General features: G+C 44.9%; 1 protein-coding gene across 2 annotated transcripts in view; it reads right to left on the bottom strand.

Annotated features, from left to right (window-relative positions):
- Nucleotides 1-21726, bottom strand: part of PTPN14 (protein tyrosine phosphatase non-receptor type 14) — a 190219-nt gene that overhangs the window by 7218 nt on the left and 161275 nt on the right. For both annotated transcript variants that reach the window (XM_019976219.2, XM_070768587.1), the window contains exons 12-17: nucleotides 20443-20521; nucleotides 16883-18366; nucleotides 12042-12185; nucleotides 10123-10341; nucleotides 5912-6040; nucleotides 2500-2734 (exon numbers count right to left, since the gene is read on the bottom strand). In XM_019976219.2, the coding sequence (XP_019831778.2) occupies nucleotides 2500-2734; nucleotides 5912-6040; nucleotides 10123-10341; nucleotides 12042-12185; nucleotides 16883-18366; nucleotides 20443-20521 (2290 nt within the window). The remainder of the gene's footprint in view (nucleotides 1-2499; nucleotides 2735-5911; nucleotides 6041-10122; nucleotides 10342-12041; nucleotides 12186-16882; nucleotides 18367-20442; nucleotides 20522-21726) is intronic.

Genomic DNA, 21726 nt, shown 5'->3' with positions numbered 1-21726 from the left:
AGAATTGAAGGTTCTTGATGCTCAGAAAATCTCGTTCCAGTACAGCAGTGTAAAATCAAATGAGGAGAAAAATTCAGACTGCGAAAAAAACTGTATTCAAACCATTCTGATAATGTAAAAGCACCAGATTATATACAATGACTAAGAACCCCTAATTTCCTTTATAATCTTATTTAATTAGTAATCTGAAGTAGTTTTACCCAAATGAACGTTTACTACCACCATCAGTGATGTAAAATGAGAGAACAAAACAAGACGGAAGGCAATCTGAGGTGACTACATAAAGTAGTTGCTATTTGTACCAACATGAGCTAAATACTGAGCATGGAATCCCCTTCACAATTTTTTTTTTCCCATAGATATTAGGCGATGAACATTCTCTGATGGCAGGCAATGTTCACATACAAGAGACAAGGTTTTTCTTGTGTTAAATTTAAGTAGAGAAGTGAAAAGAATATTGATCAATAAAACAGATGCCACTATCAAATGGAATTTCATGGAACACAGAGAAATTAGATTTCAATGAATTCTTTCTCCAGCAATCATATTAATAAAGTTTCTTGAGCTGTAACTCAGTGAAGACCTCTGGAGGCTGGAAGACAGTTTAACTCAGTTACTCTGCATCCAGGCAATCTAATTTAAACACAAACAAAAATCTCTTAAAATTCTTAATGACCTAAAGAGCCATCATTTCTAAGACCCTGCTCAGCACACTTGTCCTGAGTTTCTTAGAAAGGTAAACTAATTAATACTATTTAAATTTTTTCTCTATTTTTCAGTAATTTAGATTTACCTTTCTTAAACTGGCTCAGATTTAAAAGATTTGATTGTAATTTTAGCCATCTTATAAATTCAATCTTTTATCAGAGCTGTTAGTCAACCATCTGATGGATTTACTTTTATTGGTTCCAATTTCTAAGTCTTGCTTCTAATAGCAATTAGCAAAAGATTACCAAAAAAGAATAAAAAGCACACTGTTATGAAGAAAGAAACTTCTGCAGAGGTCACCATGCTCCTTATTAATATTTGGAGCTATAGGTAACTGTCGGGCCTCAGGCAAAGCACTAACCCACTCTAGATCTTGTTCTAGGTCCTCTGAGTCCAATCATCTTTCTTACTTTCAGTGTCCAACTCCTCAAGAACCTTCAGCGCACTAATGGGGAATGAAATACCCGCATCAGAGTCTTTCTAGTTGGACTTGTGAAATGGCACTTTTAGGTTTTTGAAAACTTATTCTCACTTCTCTTCCCCACCCCTCCTATTCTCAATGAGTTATCAAAATGAAAATCAAGGTCTTGACATTCAACATCCTCCCTTTGTGGTGGTCACAGGTCCTCTGCCAGCTGGTGAATCAACAACTTAGCAGGTATATAATCAATAATCTGCAGGGCACCCTCGGACCTCCTTCCTAGCTGGGTGAGGAAGCAGTGGGGTTGCCCACAAGTGCAGGATGTTTAGAGGAGTCTGTGGAAAGGAAAGAGGGTGCTACAGCTAGCACCAGAGGCATCAGCTCTCACCCCAGACTGTGATCACTGGGCTGCCTTCATCAGAAGACTGAGAGAGCCTTTAAAACAGAGACCGTTTCATCTCTGCATGCTAAGAGCCGGATTCAGTGTCTGGCACATGGTGGACACACAGGCCCAGGTGCTGGCCTTTCAAACAGCTCCTGCATACAATCTGGATGAATTAGTTTCTAAGACGATCATAACTTGAAAAATATACATAAATGAATGAATTTGAAAATGACAGTTTCAAACACTACAGGCTGATTTCAATAATTATCTTTATAGGTAGCCACCTATCTTTAATCATCGGTATGAGAAACTACTGATGAGGATTTACTGCTGTAGGAAATGCAAGGCTTCTGAGATATAAATCCTCCTGAGAAATTTTTAAAGTCTTTTTTTTCTTTATTGCTCTGTGTTTTTTTTTATTGTGGTAAAATATATTTAATGCATAACATAAAATGTACCACTTTGATCATTCGAAAAGTACATAATAACATTAAGTATACAGTGACAGTAAGTCTAGTCACAACATTCTGCAAACATTACCACTATCCACTTACAGAACTTTTTTGTGGTCCCAAACAGAAACTTTGTATCTATCAAACCATAACTTCCTATTCCCCTTCCCCCTAGCTCCTGGTAACCTCCATTATGCTATCTCTATTAAGTTGCCTATTCTGGGTAAATCAACATAAGTGGAATCACACAGCATTTGTCCTTCTCTATCTGGCTTATTTTATTTAGCATGTTTCCAAGGTCTAAATCAAGGTAGAACCAATTAGTTTACCATATTTAGCTCACTGCATCAATGGTAAAGAGAATAAAAGTATTAATCTTCTCTGCTCTACACACACTATATAAAGTACTATATATTTCAATGTTATAATACTTTCACTACCTAAGAGAAAGTATCCTCTCTTTTCATTTCACCTCCAACTGATAAGACCATATATGCTGTTGGTAAAACTCCGACTGGGAAGCAAAAACTTACACAAAAATCCTTGGACATCCTCTGGGCAGCCGTGGTCTGGCCAGTCAGTATATTGCAAATGCCACACGGTCCTTTCCTGCCCGGACAGAAGGTGCTTGACCTTCAAGCCTGTGGTTGCATAGCAACCGGAATCTGTTCGGAACTTTGTGGTGACCTTGAACTTGCCATAGGTGGCTGAGCTGTGCTTGGAACCCAGTTTGGGCCAGTATCGGTGGCTCTTGGTTCGTCCGCCTTCCTGAATCACACAGAGAAGCAAAATTGGACAGGAGTCAACGGAAGTTCTTATCCTCTTAGTTTTAAAATCTGAGGACCACAGAAAACCTGAATGCCTTCTAAGTCACTGACTCAGTAACATCATGCAGTGTTTCCCACAGAGCAGATTTCATACATTTTAGCTAAGGCGACTTAGCAGCAGCAGCAGCAGCAGTAATAAGATTTACCATGCAGTTATATCAATGGAAAAATGTAAAGATTCCCAGTCAGGCTGCAGTTGAATGTTAGAAGAGCCAGAGTAAGGACAAGCCAGAGATGGGAACAAGCTAGGCACTGTGAGAACTGCAGGAAGGTCTTCAGTGTGGATGGCAAAGAGGAGGTTAGTTAGAAAGGCCTTGTGGTCCGTGGCAGGAAGTAGGAATTTCATGCCATGGATGATAGGAAGCCGTCGAAGGTGATGAAATGACCTTAAGCAGAGGAGTGAGAGATCCCAGTAATCATTCTAAGTCATGCATGCTAAGTCACTTCAGTCATGTCCAACTCTTTGTGACCCTATGGACCGCAGCCTGCCAGGCTCCTCTGTCCATGGGATTCTCCAGGCAAGAATACTGGAGTGGGTTGCCATGCCCTTCTCCAGGGGATCTTCCTGACCCAGGGATCAAACCCATGTCTCTTATGTCTCCTGCATTGGCAGGAGGGTTCTTTACCACTAGCGCCCCCTGGGAAGCTTCCATTCTAGGTCATGCTTCTCATTTCATATGCTTGACCCTGGGTACTACTCTCTGTTACCCCCACCAAGCAGTGACACTGTCTCTATCATCTGGTGTCAATCTCCTTTTTTTCCCCCCCCAGCCTGATTCATTTAATTCCATTGCAACTGAAGCAGAGGGGAAAACTGGCTCTACCCCCTTGTGCTCTCTCTTAATTTTATAATCTTTTCTGGGGATATGCATTCTCAGCCATTTACAAAAACAGGGTCTGTTTTAAAGTTTTGCAGAATTTTGACATCACAGGGGTGGGAGCGGGGGTGGATGAGATGGTAGCCTACAAGGGGACCCAGGGGACTTTCCTGGTGGTCCAGTGGTTAAGACTTGGTGCTTTCAATGCAGGAGGCACAGGTAAGATCCTTCATGACACATGGTGCGACCAAAAAAAAAAATTATTTTAATTAAAAATTTTTAAAAATAAAAATAAAGAAGGGTAACTAGGGCAGGAGGTGGGTGGAGAGAGAGGAGAGAAGCCCAGCGTACAGGGCGGGGGGAATGAGCCGCAAGTGGTGGCTGGTCTGCTCACAAAGCAGCACATCTTCAGGGACCCAAGTAGTCCTGCCCTGACTCTTTTGGTTGAATTGAGTCTTCTTAAATTTGAAGCACACCTGCCTCTTTTATTGAACCATCCTATGAAAGAGGATTTATCAGAGGCCTTTACATAATTTGCTGAGTACCTACATCAACTTGGAGAAGGAAATGGCAGTCTGCTCCAGTATTCTTGCCTGGGAAATCCCATGGACAGAGGAACCTGGGGGTCTACAGTCCATGGGGTTGCAAAGAGTTCAACATGACTCAGCAACAACCTACATCAATTACAGATTTCAAGAGACTGTAAGCCTCTGGCTGCTTCACAGATCACTGGACTTTGTTCCTAAGGCTTCCTGTCACACAAGTTGCAGCCCAAATGCAGCCTCCTCAGAAGGCCCTGGGCTGCCATCTAACCTAAAGAAGTCCTGCAGTCACCCTCCAGCCATTACTGGTTTCACAGCACTCACCACTATCTGAGCTGACTTTACTGGTTCACTTTTTATGGTAAATCCCACTACGAAGTAAGCTCCCTGGGGACAAGGATCATACCTGCTGTGTTTACCACCTTGTCCCTCCCTGGGGTCAGCACAGAGGGCAAGTACATTGTTTTCAATGGAATGAATCCCTTCTAGGGATGTAATTCAATAGGGTGATAAAACTAGAGACTTTAAGGAGCATTTACTCCCTGATGGGACAGAAAGGTCAGCCTAGAGAAATACAGCTGGCCTGAAAGGGCCCAAAGTCCTTTCATCACTACCTTCTAATGGGCTGTTCTGGAAAGCATCTGCTCAGAAGAGTCAATAAAAGGAATATGACTTGTTTTTCACTTCTTTCTGTTCCCCATCCTTTAAAACTTGTTAGGAAATGGGTATACGATACCATGCTGTGATGGGCTTAGTCACTCAGTCATGTCTGAGTCTTTGTGACCCCATGAACTGTAGCCCGTCAGGCTTCTCTGTCCATGGGATTCTCCAGGTAAGAACACTGGAGTGGATTGCCATGCCCTCCTCCAGGGGATCTTCCCAACCCAGGAATTAAACCCAGGTCGCCCACACTGCAGGTGGATTCTTTACTATCTGAACCACCAGGGAAGCATGTGATCGTACACGGTTAAAAACAAACAAACAAACAAAAAAACACCCAGATGAAGCCTGACCCTTAAATGACTTCAAAACATAAGGTAAAATTTAATGGAGGGAACCAAAGGAAGTGGTTAAAAAAAAAAAAAAAATTGACTGTGACAAGAGAAGAAACACAAACCATCCTTCCCCAAAGACAACATGCTCTGAGTGAATTGCTAGATGGACTGGGGGTATATGCCAGTTTTGGCAACACCACATGGACTTCTTCAGTTACAATGGAAAAACTTATGTTTGACTTGGCAAAGGAAGAAAAACATTTTTTTTTTCTCTCTCCCCAAAGAATAGAGGCCTCCTCTACAGAAATAACAGCTTCTGGTCTCTTTTCAGCTGATAAACAGGAGAGCCTATGAGCTGCCATGCCCAGGGTTTGGGAATATACACCAAGTTACTCGGAGATCCCCCAAAGTTCTCAGACCCCAATGCAAAGACCATTGCTTTGTTTAGCACCACAAAAGTGAGCTGGCTGGACTGAAGTCTGGCTGTTTTTTGTTTGCTTGTTTGCTCGTTTAATTGTAGTACATGGTGATTCAAGAAAAACAGTTAAAAGCTGGATCAAAATGGGACATAACAAATTATCTTTGGAAAACAAAACAAACCTATATGGAAATAAGGAGAGAAAAGACAGGCACGTCAGAGAGAAAAGGATTGGCAGAGAAACGATGCCAGGAGGAGGACAGGACAGTGGGGTCACCAACACAAAGCTCATTCTCCGGCCACTTCCTCCCCCGGGGACAGATGGCGGGTGCCCATGCCCCTTACCTCCTCTGCAGTGACCATGGCGATCACGTTCGCTCCCTGCTCCCACACCATCTGCCAGAAGTCGTGGCACGTGTGTGGCAGGGGCCCCTGAGTGGCGATGTAGTGCCATTCTGCCCCACCGACCACCACCTGGAAGCCAAGGGAAGCATTGGTGAATGAACCCCAAATCCAGGACAGAACTCCACGCTGACCACGGGTCCTTCTGCAGCCACCTGAAAACCTTAGATAACAGTTTTAGGTCCAACGTGTGAGTGCCGTTATCAATGGTCCTGAGACCAGGAGTGGCTAGCGACACAGTTTCACATGAAAACATTATGCCATTCAAGCTTATCAAAATATACCCCATGGGTTTTGGTCTTCAACTCACAGTAATTATGTACAAATCAGTGCATATTAAACACACACACACACACACATATATATATACACATGTATGCTGCTGCTGCTAAGTCACTTCAGTCATGTCCAACTCTGTGCGACCCCATAGACGGCAGCCCACCAGGCTCCCCTGTCCCTGGGATTCTCCAGGCAAGAACACTGGAGTGGGTTGCCATTTCCTTCTCCAATGCATGAAAGCGAAAAGTGAAAGTGAAGTCGCTCAGTCGTGCCCGACTCTTAGCGACCCCATGGACTGCAGCCCACCAGGCTCCTCCGTCCATGGGATTTTCCAGGCAAGAGTACTGGAGTGGGGTGCCATTGCCTTCTCCAATACACATGTATAATATTATATCAATATATATGTGTGTAATCTAACAATTTTTACAGACATAATAGTTATGTTTCCAATATGCAATGTATTAATAATTGTGATTCTTTTCTCTTTTTTACAGTCTATCCACTAAAAAAAAACAAGCAAAAAAACAAAACAAAACCCCACAAGCTCTTCCTTACTAAATCGGTTCTATACCCGCTACCGTATTGAGAAACAGTACTTTGTGGCATCCTTTTAAATAATGGAAAAGTGTACCATGGAATAACAGCCCTTTGGAATAACAATGTCCTTCTACCACTGCCCTCAGGCAAAGTGTGTCCTAAACCTCTGCGGTACCCACTGCTCTATACCGCATACAGTAAAGGTGTTCTGAACGCACAGAAGCCAACAGCACATGGTATTTCATCACCACCTCCCCCTTGTGCAGTATCATAGCATCCAACTGAACTCTGCAATCCTGAGATGATTTTGGATAATAAAATCATTACCCTACACAGCTCAGGGTGCCCTTAGTGAGAAATGGAGTATTTCCTGCCATATCAGTAAACAAAGGGTATCACAGCCACCGCCAGCACGGATGGTGAGCTGGTGAGCCCTGAGGGGACTCAGGAAGGAAAGAACACCTGCCCTCTAGCAGCCATCAGACTGCAGCCACTCCCCATGGGGAGCCTCCAGGGAGCTCAGGTGGTAAAAAGACCATACTGGCCCCTATCAAAGGAATGATTTCAGTGAGCCCAGACTCTTGCACCTTCTCATACACAGAAAAGTGCTAAATTCCTTAACTTGGGTTATCTGGTTTTCTTTAATTAACACTAATCTTCTGATGTTCTGACTACCTGCCCTTTATTGCAAAACTTCTATATAACCTGGCTCCTCCCCTCGCCTCCGGGGAGCAACTCTCTCAGGTTTACTTGAGATGCTGTCTCCAAGGCTTTAAATTCCGAAAAATCCCCATCAAATAAAGCATCACTCTCAACTTTTAGGCTGTGAATATTTTTAAAGTCCACATTGGGAGGATAATTCTGCAGCGATAAATATCAGCAGTGGAGACTCATCAATAAAAAGGCGTGCCCCAAGTGTGGGAGGTGATAGCAGGGGGAAACAGGGGCCTCTGGAGGGACTCTTTCTGGGTATCTCTTCATTCCTGTGCCTTGATATTGCCAAGTAGGGCTTCCTTACACATACACTGTGTGGATCTCAAGATAGTTTTAGGGGTAATGGAGTGATCACTGCTTGCAACTTTTTCTCTCATTTGTTTTATGAAACTATATACTAACTTGATTCAAACAAAAACCATGTCAGTTATTATCTCGTTGCACAAGACATGTTTAGGTCAAAGCTGGCAAGCAAAATCCATTTTCTGAGTACTGGTGGGAGATGACACTCATGTATTTGCTGGCTGGCTAGGAATTTGGCTTATCTGTGGAATCATGCTTTTAAACATTATCCTCTCTGGCACCCAACATATAGGAGCCATAAATACTTCCAGAGTATGCTGCTGCCTGGGGCCTTTCAGCATATCCCCAAGTATTGACAGGAGGGTATTAAAAGCTGCATTAAAAACCCAACTGCCAATGCTACTGAGGTGGGTTTCACAGATGTGATTTCACCTCTGGAGCAAATAAATCTCTGTTCTGTGTTAACGGCTGCTTGGAATCCAGGGAGGAAACACTGGCAAGATATACAACTCTATTCCAAAAACACAAGGACAAGTTCTCACAAGCTCTCTGGGTCTATTAAATGCACCCATGTCTAACCCAGATCCATAAGATGAAATGTGGGCCTCGGAGAATATGGAGGAAGGCACGTTTCTGTTAACAACGCCCGACGGGCACAGCCCATGCAAACTGACAGCTTTTTCCAGAGAGGAGATGGAAAATGGGAGAGGCGATTTGGCCAAAAGAAGATAGTATATCACAGCTGTGGAAGATTTCCACAGATACTCTAGCAAGAAGCAGCTGTGCGATCGCATTTTTGAGTTCATTTTTTCGGTCATTGTTTCGTTATCTAAATTCAGCCCAGGAAACTCACCACTGTCAGTTCCCTTCAGAGTTCTATGGGGCTCAGTTGGTTTTTTTTTATAGTTTTGTTTTAGTTTATTTATTGTTTTTTATTGTATTATTATTGTTTTGAGAGTTCTCACTCTCAAAAATATGACTAAAATACACAATTATGATCCATGAGAGTTATGCCATTCTATTTCTTTGGACAGGACTTTCTGACAGTTAAAAAAAAAAAAACTCTATGATGACCTAGAGGAGTGGAGAATGGGAGGGTGGGAGGGTGGCTCAAGAGCGAGGGGATATATGTACACATACGGCTGATTCACAATGTCGTGCAGCAGAAACTAACACAACATTATAAAGCAATTATATTCCAATAGAAAAATACGTGGTTATCTATGCTCAGTGAACACAAACACTATACCAACAATGGTACACTTTCCACATTCCGCATCAAAACTGTTTCAACTGATACACGAGCCAACAACTGGCTGTGTTTTAGAGGCTCAAAGGAACCTACCTATGATTTGGCTACAGTTGAAAAACTCAATGAAGAAAGGAAATAATGCCAGAGATAGGTTTCTAAGGTTATTGACCACAACAGACTACTAATGTGAACCTTGTATTGTTGAAAAACATCCTGTAACAGCTGTAAGAGTTACACGGATACAATTCACATTAGTATACAAATAATTCCCCTAGTTTGGAGGCCAGGGCAAATGGTGACATTCTAAACAAATATGCTCTGTCACTAGGGGCCCTGGTGAAATTAAGCTATTTAGGAAAAACTTGTTTGCATGCACATATGTATCTATAACTCTAAATTCTAACTGAAGTAAAGCTAAGCTGACTAACTTTAAAGTCTATGAAATACTGAGATATGAAGATTTGGAGTATTCGAACTAGTTAACAAAAATGTAATGACTCAAATACATTGAATACAGTTGGCAAACCTTGTAAAATTCATTATCAATGTCACCATTATGGTTGATGGTTAAAATAGTCCACTCTTGTGAATATCATACAAATTTGGGACTTCAGCTATAAAATGCATAACCAGTATCACAAATGAGAAATGACAACTCTCTGTTTCTCTTGAACATCATAAAAAGTCCAGTGACAGAAATACAGTGCCTGTAACTTCCACAGCCTCCATCGCCTGAGAATTACAAACTGAAAGGGATAATCCTCGGCTTTACCTGTGAGTTTCCTGAAAAGTTACCACTTACAGAAACAGTTAAATCCTCGGACACAATCAAGCTTCAGAAATAGCTGACCTGAGGTTTTCCCTGAGGCCACTGGGCTTCCTTCTCTCTGCAGCATTAGGCATGGCCTTGAGTTGACTAAGAAAAACTCTACGAGTTCAAAAACACTCCCTCAGGGTTTGGGGACCAGCCAAGCTGCGCAGTGGCAGCCCGTCTGTTTTCTCCTTCCTGCATTTTTACCGTTAACCCAGCAATCTTCGACCAGCCTTCCGAACAAGCCCCCCTTCTTACCTTGATGTGGGAGGCGTTAATGTAGCCTGTGTTATTTTCTTTGGTTGGTATTAGCTCTACGCGGTTCTCCTCATAGGGAACCACCTCGCGGATTCGGCTGCGCTCAGCATTTTCTGGCAGAGCCGCTGTGCTGAAAATGCCATTTGCCTTTTTCTTTGGAATTTGCTCGTATTCTGTGAACACCATTCCCTCTTCGAGCTTCTTCTTCAGGGTTCTGAACTGCAACAGAAGGTGATCTTCAGCTCTCTGAATAATCTGATCCAAACACTCTGACAAAACCACCAGATTTCTCAAAATATTTACAGCGAGAGTATTAATCAGTAGTTTCAAGATGGATAATCAAAACTTGATGATTTGGTCTCATTCATTCACCATATTGCAAGTTTCTCTTGTCCAATAACCAAACGCCTCCTCACTCATACCTTAAACAGTACCAGTCTGCCAGACTAGGCAAGAGGTAAAATTCAAAATTAGTATTTTGTTATTAACGTGTATGCATGCTCCGCCACTCAGTTGTGTCCGACTCTTTGCGGCCCCAGGAACTGTAGCCTGCCAACTCCTCTGCCCATGGGATTTCCCAGGCAAGAATACTGGAGTGGGCTGCCATGTCCTCCTTCAGGGGATCTTCCCAACCCAGGGATTCAACCCACATCTCCTGAATCGGCAGGAGGATTCTTTATCACTGAGCCACCTGCTTTTCAAGTTCTAGTGATAAGGAGATTTTTAAACCTTAGTTATAAAAAAAAATCCTTTTCTCCACTTATGTAGTTGTTTTTAGCTAAATTTTAAGGTGATCCTAGTCCACAGTTCTCTAGTCATGCAGATTAGACACCCCCTCTTTTATTTTTCCCATGGCTAAAATACTAATTACAATAATGTGGTATTAACTGGATTAAATGATCCCACTAAAGACCCTTTTAGGAACTTCCCTGGTGGTCCAGTGGTTAAGACTCTATGCTTCAAATGCAGGGGGCACAGTTTTTGAGCCCTGGTCAGGGAATATCCCATGTGGTGCGGCCAAAAAAATAAAAAGTAAGACACTTCTGGCTCTCAGAGCATGCTAATACTTCATATACGCTGATAAAACCTAAAACCCTAATCTTACTGGCACTCTATTACATTTACACAACCTGTTTTTTACCCTGACAGCAATTTCAGGGACTAAAGGAACATGTTTGTTCACCTCTGAAACACTACCATGCAACTTTCTTTGCTTTTCAAAACCAAAGTTCCCACAATGCATTACCCTAACAATTATATATCAGTCATACTCTATAGCCAAGCATGTGCCCAGTTGCTCAGTCACGTCTGACTCTTCGCAGTCCCATGGACTATAGCCCATGAAGATCCTCAGTCCATGGAATTTTCCAGGCAAGAATAATGGAGTGGGTTGCCACTTCCTACTCCAGGGGATCTTCCCCACCCAGGGATCAAACCTGCATCTCTAGCATCTCCTGCATTGGCAGGCAGATTCTTTACCACTAGCGCCATCTGGGAAGGTCCTAGCAAGGGGCCAGCATATTAAAGAATTCTGTAAGTGCTTGGGTAAAATAATTACTCCCTAATAAAGGGTACTTGTTCGCAAAAATCACGGAAGTCGAGCAGTAGGGCAAGGGCTTAACCTCTTCACTCTGCAAAACAAAGAAACAGGCCCAGAAATGTGGGTTGACTGAGGCCACATGGACAGGTGGCCAGGGCCTGGTGTCTCTAGGCGTCATCACTGAACCCACCTGACCAAAAAACAAAAGTTATTGGAAAGGGTCACTCTAATACAGCACAACCCAGGCTGCCCTAATCTTCAAATTGAAGAATGAATTCGTCAAACACACCTTCGTGCTGGCGTGTCTGGGCGAGGAGAGAGCGACGGAATCCTAAGACCACAGAGGATGAGTCACACGTTTGACGAGCCCAGCGCTTACCCTCTCGTCCATGGGAACTCGGGTGGCATCGACGCGACTCTCCTCCCGCCCTGAGCCCCGAGCAACTGAGAGTCCGTTCAAGGCTGCCAACATCAGTGGCCTCTTCTGCGCCTCCAGGCCTGCCATCTTCTGCTTTTCTAGATTCTTGTGGCAAGAAAAGGCATGTTCTCATTGTTCGTAATACCAGGAGAATGCTGGAATGTGTTTTAATCTCCCCAAATCTATAACTCCCCAGCCAAGGAATGCAGACAATTACCATTAGCAGGGCAAATTCAAACACAGCCTTCCCCTTCATTCCCACTGCGCCTGAGGAAGCCGGTTCCTCTGGGCCTCCTGAGCGTTTCTTTAAAAATGGAGTAAAGAAACACACAAACAAGAGCAGAGACTCTACACAAATACACCCTGCCATAGGGCTCACAAAAAAGCGTGCACAAGTCACCTTAGGAAGGTGAGCACTGAAGGAAGACAGGACAAAGAGAAACAGAGATTCACGAATAATCAGAGCTCATCACAATGATGGGCCTTTTATACAGATTAAATGGTAAAAAGCTTAGAAAAACTGTTGCATTCTTTTTTAGATTTTTTTTTATTTTTTAAATTATGTAAGTGTGATAACACATTTATAGGAGACTTGGAAAATATAGAACAAGGTTATATACAGCTCCATTACATATTACAATTATTTTTTTAAGTAGCAAAATTAAAGATTTTTACTTGCACTTTCAATATCAAACTCTCAAAAATCAGTAGAATGACTATATAGAGAAGCCGAAGGACATAGTAGAAAAACTGTCCCATTGATAAGTGGATGGATACATAAACAAGTAGAGAAAAAACTGCCTTTCCAAGTTCCCACTCAGAGGGGCTAAGACTGAGGTATTAACTCTATATTGAATCTCTCTGGACCCTGGGATATTATCCCCAGAAAGGGAGCTGATGTAGTTTAACAAACTCACTAATACAATAGCCTGGAACCACCTGAGATGACCCCCCGGCAGGATCCTTCATGCTTCATCCAGAAGACCCACAGGAATGGACGCCATGGCTCCTGGTGACTAAACCACGGGAGAACATGATTTGGGACCACGCAGACCGCACGTGGCCCTCGTTTATGACTTTGTGACCCTTCTCTGGCCTCACCTGCACAGACGCTCTGAAACTGTTGGGCCCCTGTTACTTCGTCTACAGCTGTGCTGTCCCACTTCCTCTAAGCTGACTGGGGCGTGAACCAATCTCCAGTTGCTCACTTCAGGCAACAGGAGCATTTTCCACCCAATCATTTTGTCTTAGAAGACAAAAGGACAGAGGGACACTATAAAGCACAGAAACAGATGAGTTTTACAGAGTTTACAATTTTGACCCACAGTTTGCAGGTTCGTTTGGTTGCCAGAGATGAAGGAGTGATCTTACTCCGTTTATTTTTTATTTTTTTTCAAATCTTCAGGTTTTTTTCTTAGTCTGTCATTTAGCAATTTACTTCCTAAAGTGTCTTGATGGAGCTATGGTATTGGTAGAGGATAGAGCACCTATTGTGTGTGTTGATTCAGTTGTGTCCAACTTTCTGATCCCATGGACTGTAGCCTGCCAGGCTCCTCTGTTCATTGAATTCTCCAGGCAAGAATACTGGATTGGGTAGCCATTCCCTTCTCCAGGGGATATTCCTGCCCCAGGGATCGAACCCAGGTCTCCTGCATTGCAGGCAGATTCTTTACCACCTGAGCCACCAGGGAACACGCTGCAAAACAACTATACTTCAATTTAAAAAAAAAAAAGAATGGAGCCCTGGCCTTTGTGAGTGATGCTGTCAATAAGATGCTTGGTCCTGTGACAGGGCTAACCCATCAGATAAGCCGAAGGAGCATCTCAGAGGAGGATTAACTGTGAGAAAGTGAGAAAGGGCCAAAACATATTCTATTCTGAAGAATGATCCTGGTTTCTCAACCCTGGGCAGACTGAAAATTCAGGATTTAAATTTGGGGAGTTTTGTCGGTTTACTTACTTACTAGTTTGTTTTTGTAAGGGAGAATTTCCTCCCTGCCTGCTGTTATCTCTTTTAGTTGAGAATGTTTCACTCCTCTGCAAAATTTTGAGAGAGCAATGATTTTTTTTTTGGGTAAACGGTCCTCAGATCCTTCTGACAGTCCTTCTGCTTCCCTCTCACCTGCACCATGAGGTGACCCCAACTGGACCCAAAGCAAAAAGTAACTTACTTGTCTTTCCTGGGAAAGGATTACTACCCAGGGAACACTGAAACCCCAATGATAAACTATTTCTCTTAGCTCCTCCTCATTTATCCTATGAGCTTGTTACCAGAGATCAGAAATAATGAATTCAAAGATCTGCTTTGGCCTCCCTCTCTCCCCAGTACCTGACTGGGGGTTAGGGAACCACAGACAGTGAAATGTCTTCAAAGCAGCAGCAGGAGCCATGCAGAAGGCGCTATCCACACCACAGGCCTGAACTATCCATCAAGGGGACAAGCAGCTCCAGAAAGGGGGAGAGGGTTGCCTGCAGGGCAAATTCTCACCATAGCTGTCTGCTTCCAGTTCCTATTTAGTGACATTTTCTCATCCTAGGAAAGCCTTGACAGCCTTCTCTTAGCTAGGCCTAACAAGCCAGGCAAAAGCTACCCATGATGGGCACCAGAGTAAGGCATCCGAGATGTGGGGAGGTCACTGGGGTGAGTTTCTTCAGAAGGACAATGGAGACCCACCCCAAGCTCCAGTGTCAGGGACCAGGTCGCCATCTTGCCTGGCTCACTGAAGACCCTCCAAGTCCTCCTGAGGTCGGGACACCAAGGGTGGCTGCCCTTGAGCTCATGAGTATGTAGGATTTGGGGAAAAATCAGGGAAAGGATTTCCCTAGCAGTCCAGTAGCTAAGACTTTGTGCTTAAAATATGAGGGGCAAGGGTTCAATCCCTGGTCAAGAGCTAAGATCCCACATGCTCTGCGGCATGGCCAAAGAACAAAAAAACAATTTTTTAAAAAAGGTAGACTTTTTAAAAAATAAGGGAAAATGACATAGGGCCAGGGTAATGATGTTACTGAACTAGTTAAGAGGCAAAATCGGCTGTTCACTATTACCCAATGGATGGGATGGGAGGACACGTGGATAAAGTGAGAAAGGCCTCTGTTTGCTCTGTGATAAGGCATGAAGCTCTATATGAGGAATCAGTGCCGTAAGTATCAGCTACAGGCTTCTGTTTGATACAGGTAACAAGAGGATGAATATGACCAAAGTGAGGCTAGGCAACCACGTAGGTGGCAATAAACAGCCAGTCAGCAAGGGAAACAGCAACGCCACATGCTTGGACTGATGAGTTCTTGATGCCGAGTTGTGTGAAAGGGGCCTGAGGCCCAGAAGTGCTGAAACTCCCTTTCTACCAATGATTACTTTTCCCAAACGTGGAGAGTTCTCCCCAAGGCACCCACCCCCACACTTCATTCCGTCCCCCAGCCAAACAGTTTTATTTGCCACAGGCACAAGTACATCTTTCACAATTTCCCTCCAGGTTTGCGAAAGTGGAAAAAGTTATGCCTGTACCAAATTCCTAGCAACACTCACTCCATGGATGGCTAAAACTGTGAGGCTGAGAATGTTCTTGAGGTTTGTCTAAAGCCGGAACATTGCTATGGATTAGATTCCTAAACCTAGGGACTTGGCTTTCTTAAAACTTTGGCTCTTTACTATTCTTTCCAAGTTGATTCCCACTGCAGAATCGGGAAGACTTATACATGAAGAAAGTTTGATGAATTCCCTCCAAGCAAAATGTAAGTTACAACTGCGCTGGAGTTCCTAAAATAAGCGCTGGCTACCTTATGACCCAGATGTGGTACATGCAGAGGAGAAGTCAATCTGGGTTTGAGTAGTTATAATGAGAGGATTATTTTTTTTAAGGGAGTGAACATCTCCAGGACAAATAGCACTGGTATTATAAGACATTTGGTAAAGTAGCAACGACAATCCAGCAATCTCTCATTAGTAAGATGTAACTCACTTTGGTGCTCTGGGTGTGCAACTGTTACTGCATACTTTTGCTCCGGCAACATAACTAACCTTCCAGAGGAAACAAACTGAAGAAGAGTGACTTATGTCTAATATTAGGCATTGTCAAATGTTACGCGCGTGTGCGTGAGGGTATGAAGATGCCTGTGTGAGTGCTTGATAGAGTAAGCTCAATGGTGAATTCAAGCTCAACTGTACGTTTCTGAGTTTACTGCAATTTTTCATAGATTTGTGCTGACCATCTATTGAAAGAGGATCTGAAAATGAAACTGGACACACCAGGACCAACACTGATGAGCAGTCCTGACATCCAGATCTGCACAGAAGGCTGTGCTTCGAAGGGAGGCTGCTCTTTAAGATCTAACTGGGGAGAAACTGCTTTCCCCAGAGAAAAGCAAAATGCCAGGAGATGGAGGAAGGTGAGCTTCTGGCAGCTCAGGCAATGGGAAATCTGACCCTGAATACATACACCAAAATGCTGGCTTAGACACTGATCTCAATACCACATACCTGTACGATCCTAACTTTGTCACAGCACTCTGCCCCAAGCAGGCCTATGAGAAGCCATGAACGAGAACGGAAGGAGCAAAGAACAAAGTTTTGTGAAATGAAACCCCACCTGTTTAAAATGCAAGTGACTTTTAAATTCTATAACATGTTTAAATCCTCCCATATTCCCTGATAAGCCTCATGCTTTCTTCTGTGCCCAGAGGAGGGAGGTGCGCCTGAATCACCAAAAAGGAGCAGAGAGGGTGCTCCGGGGTAGGGGTCAGGGGGGGACCAGCCACTTTAACCATCCCTCCCAAGGTGCCCCCCGGGAGAGGCGGCCACTTACCCGAATCATCATCTCTCTTTCTATAATGCTGTCCTCCAGGGAAAACATTTCGGACACAGGTCTCTCCTTGACAGGCTCTTTCTTGACCCGCTCCTTCACGCTCGTCAGGTCAGGCTCCGAGATGGATGGCCCGAGAGAGGCCCCGTTGACGGCCAGCTGGTCGGCCCGGGAGACGCTGATGGCCTTGGCGGGCCCGTGCCGCAGCAGCCTGGCCCGGGCCACAGCAGGAGGCAGGCACGCCTGGTCCTGCCGCAGTGCCCCGTTGCTCACACTTTTCCGGGGCCCGGGGTACTCGGGTGGGGGCTTGTTTGGAATCCGGGCCAAGGCGGCCTGTAGCTGGGTGCTGTACTCCACCTTCTCCCGGAGCACGGGGATCTGGGGCACCGGGTCGGGAGCCTCCTCCTCCTCCTCCTCGCTCTCGCTGCTGTGGATCAGCATGGTGGCATCCGAGAAAGTCTTCTTGTGGTGGTACTGGGGGAGCTGGGGGACCTCGTGGCTGCCGGGGCCCTCCTCGGGAGGCCCTGGCTCCCGTAGGGTGCTGCGGCGGGCCATGGGGATGTTAAGCGACTTCAGGGTCATGGCTTCCATGCCCCTCACCATGCTGCTCATCGCCTCCAGGCTGTGACGCTTGTGCACTGCACCATGGTGCTTGGTGGCCGTGAGGGGCTCGCTCACCTCCTGGAGGGACTGGTGCACCACCGGGGAGCTGTCCTCCTGGAAGGTCTTCACGGACAGCTGAACCTTGCGGGTCACCAGGTCAGGGCTGCTGCCGCTGACGTATTTGTGGCGGTGGCTGGCGAGGTCCGGCGTGCTGGTGGCCGGCCGGGGCCGCGGGTAGGGGGGCGGCGGCCGGAAGAGATAGTTTTTGAGCACGTGGGCTGCATTGTAGCTATGGGCGCCCTGCAGCTGCATGTTGGCCAGCTCTGGGGTGCTCACTGTGTGTGAGATGGCGCTGGGTCCCCCCGGCTTGCTCGGCACTGTGGGATTCGTGGGGTTGAGCTGGTCTGATGGGCTGACCAGTTTATTCGCGTAGCCCCCCTGGGGCCCATAGGGGATCGTGTAGGGGTGCCTCTCCCGCATCTCGGGCTGGCTGTACACCAGGTCCTCCGGCTGGTTGTAGGCGTGGGTGTTGATGATGTTGAGGTTTCGCAGGGACTGGCTCTGGCTGTCCGTGTGCACGACGCCCCTCTTCATCTGCCGCATGACCGTCTCGTAATCGGGCGTGGGCCGGTAGGATGGTACGATGATGGCGCTGTGCCGGTGGCTGGGGATGTAGTCCGCCCGCATGATGTCACTCCCAGGGATGCTGAGGTTGGAGGAGACGGGAGAAGCCTGGATGAAGCTTTGGGAGCAGCTGAGGGAGTTGACGCTGTGAACGCTACACACACTGCCGCCGTTGGTGACGGTGCCATTTAAATAACTTAAGTCCAGGCTGTTGTGTGAGTTGCAATACAAGGCTTCTTCATTCCCATGGAAGATGCTGTCTGCAAGAAGTCAAACAGAGGCCCATGAACCTCCATGCCATCCTGCTTCCATCGAGTTGGTCCTCACACTCATGGGGGTAATTTTTAACTCACAGAAGTCATAAAAAGGGAAATCCCATGGTCTCCACCCACATATTCCATAGAAAAAACCCAGCAATTTCTTGGGCAAGATGCCAACATACTGAAAGAGTATTTTAAAGCACACTATAAAGAAAAAGTGAACCTAAACAAATGAAGCTAGGTACACATGGAACTGTTGTCAGCTGGGTTAAGTTCTTGATTTGGCCTGAGGTTTTAAATCAGGTACCAACAACGGTCCTCACACTGGAAGACCGGTCCCTCTTGTGCAGGGCTCAGTGACAGAACTGGATATTTGGGCCAGGAAGTGAAGAACTTTGAGTTCTTGGAGCTGATCTTCCTGACTGCAATGGAAAAACTCCCTGTATCCAAGGGACTGCCGAGCATCAATCAAGACACAAAGCAAGTAACACAGTCAGGATGTCAGCAAGCAGGGCTACTTCATTATGATCAGCAACCAGTGGAAGGCAAAATAAGACTCAGGAGTGTAATTTTAGCCACTGTCTAAAACCCGCCTCTAGACTTGGTTTCATCACCAAGGTCAATTTCACGTTAAACTTATTAATACTTTAAACAGGTACCTAAAGAGAGAGAAGATAGTGAAGGACAGGGAGGCCTGCCATGCTACAGTCCATGGGGTCACAAGGAGTCAGACACGACTTAGCGACTGAACAACAACAATAATAAAGAGAATAAAAAGCAGATTTCTAAAGTCAGGACCATTCTATGCATCCAGTGTTCCTTTAACACACACACACACACACACACACCCCCCCTCGGGAGGCAAGCTCTCACAAACACATTTTTCTGTGGGCAAAATATATTCGTTTGTACATTATAGACTTAAGCATGAGCAGAGTAGAGGAATTCAAAGGCAGAGAAGGTTAAAAAACAGAAAAGGTGACTGAAAATACTCGGCTGCCTAAAGAGGAGAGGTGGGAACACAGACAAAATGAAATGATAGAGGCAAGGAAAACTAGAGAGACAGAACTCTGCATTTATCCACCTCTAATGGAGTTTGGTGCCTTCCCATAGAAGCAGGGTAACTTTTGCTAGTCTGCTTGTAAAAAGTAGTGTTTTATTAAATTACGTTATCTTGATGATCTTAGTTTCCAGGCTTGCACTTTGACAGTGCAAGAGCTAGCCTATGATAACACAGAAATGAATTATCCTTTACCCCACTGTCAACATCCGGTGTTTAATCCCATTCGTTTTCTAAGATGCAGTTACTGAAATGATCACGGAGCACCGGCTCCAGAGTTAAGACACTGATTTTCATATCCAAGCTCCTCCAATACCCTTTCTGTATCCCAGTTTCTGTAGCAAATGGAAATAACAACATCAACAGTACCTATCTCCTGGGTTTATTTTGAGGATGAAATGAGACAATGCAGTGCAAGTACTTAGAACAGTGCTTAAGGAAAAGAATTGCTCTATAAATGCTCATCGTTAGACCATTATTGAAATGGGTTTTTTTTCCCCATACATTTTGCAGGGGAGTGTTTAGAGAGACAAGGAACTAAAGAGTTTAACAAGTGCACTGAGAAAGAGACTAGGGGAGAGGCGACAAATGAGAGCTAAGATGAGGGGCTGAGATTATGTGTGTGTTTCTTTCAATTATTCTGGACGCCTGTGTTCTCTGTCATGAAAACCTGGCTGACTGTTACAAGCTCTCTGACCCTGGCAAGGAAGGTGAAGAGTCTTCCGCTGGGCTTAGCTGTCACTCTCTTCTCTAACCCACTTTCGAGGATGAGGAGGAAGAGAAAGGAACTCGCCTTCTGTCTTCCCCCAACTCCTTCCACATGCAATTCTGGGGAAGTTTTCGTCTCAGGGGTAAATGGTATTCCGTGACTCTCACAAATCCCAAACTGCTGCCATTCAGACCATGACAAAGTTAAAATAAAAGTATTGCTGTCACCTAAAACAAAATAATCTCAGCACTGATCCCCAGTACTCAAATTCAGGTCTTAAGAAGGGACAGCAGCAAGCCAGCGTTACCTTGAGAAGTGTGTGTTTCCGAGTAGTGTTCGCCACACTGGACGTGCATGGGAGGCAGGATGTAGGGCTGTTGCCGGGGCTGAAACAGAGAACACAGCACACGTGGGAGGTACCGCACCAAACCGCTCAGGAGCGCCAGCCCGAGCACACGACGGGCCCCACTGCTCATCCCTGCAAAGAGACGTGCGAGGGATTCTCTGCCCTCCTCCCTCAGCCCACCCTCTTCTGAGCATCTGCACCCTCATCTCATCAACAAGCCTCAGACTGGAGACACACAAAGCGGGGACCGGGGAGGCTGGTTCAAGGTGAGAACGAGGCTGCAATCAGCATGAAGGCCCTTCATTAGAGCCTATTTTCTAACACCCTTGCAAAGTTCCCAGTGCCATTTTTCAAAGGAATAACTCAGAACACGCATATTATTATGTGCCACCTAAAACATAATGAGAGTCGAGGGGAAGCCTGTTTCCTTCTATTCAAAACTGGGTCCCTCCTAAAGCCACAAGCTTGTATCCTTCGGCATAGCTGTACCGTGGCCCAAGTTCACGTTGCCACAGCAACCTCTAAGCTGGGCCCACTTGCAAACGTATATAATCTGAAATGGGGACCCATAACAGTAAGTTTGCGATTCCCGATACCACTTACTGACCCTCCCCCGTTGCAGAACCAAATGTGGAAAGGTCTTGCAGAGAACCTCGCAGGTGTAATCATCTACCCTTTCAGTGAAGACTCACTGCCCTAAGACTCAAACATGGCCATTTACACTCAATCTGAATAACTGCATGTTGCAGAGGAGGGTAAAACTCTTAGAGAAAACACCAAAATGCTTAGACAGTTTAACTACTTGGGGAGCCGACAAAGGAAATATGATTAGTTGCTAATGTGGTCTAGAGGAAGTCATTTAATCTTAGTAGGTCTCAGCTTCCTGTCAATCAAATCAGTCTCCTCCTTCCAATATTATCCATTTTATTTAGATATTGGGGTTCCACGTAAAAATATGTTTGAAGAAAGAGTTGTAATGCTAAAAAAATAAACTTTAAGCTTGTAAACCACCAAACCGGATGGTCTCTTATATTTCTATTTGATTATCTTTAAATTTGTCTTATAGACATTGGTTTAAATATTACTGCTTTGGGACAGAAGTTGAGATCAAACCAAAAAAACCATACAAAGCCAGCAGGGGTCACACTTTCTCAGTATCCCTAGACTGAAGAACACTCGGCAATATGAAACTGGGTTGGTAACTCATCTACTATTTGCTTTTCTGCAAATAATGTTTATGTACCA

The sequence above is a fragment of the Bos indicus genome, chromosome 16 (assembly GCF_029378745.1).
Source record: "Bos indicus isolate NIAB-ARS_2022 breed Sahiwal x Tharparkar chromosome 16, NIAB-ARS_B.indTharparkar_mat_pri_1.0, whole genome shotgun sequence".
Lineage (NCBI taxonomy): Eukaryota > Metazoa > Chordata > Mammalia > Artiodactyla > Bovidae > Bos > Bos indicus.
Note: the sequence above shows the minus strand (reverse complement) of the source record. Positions and strands in the feature narration are given on the sequence as shown.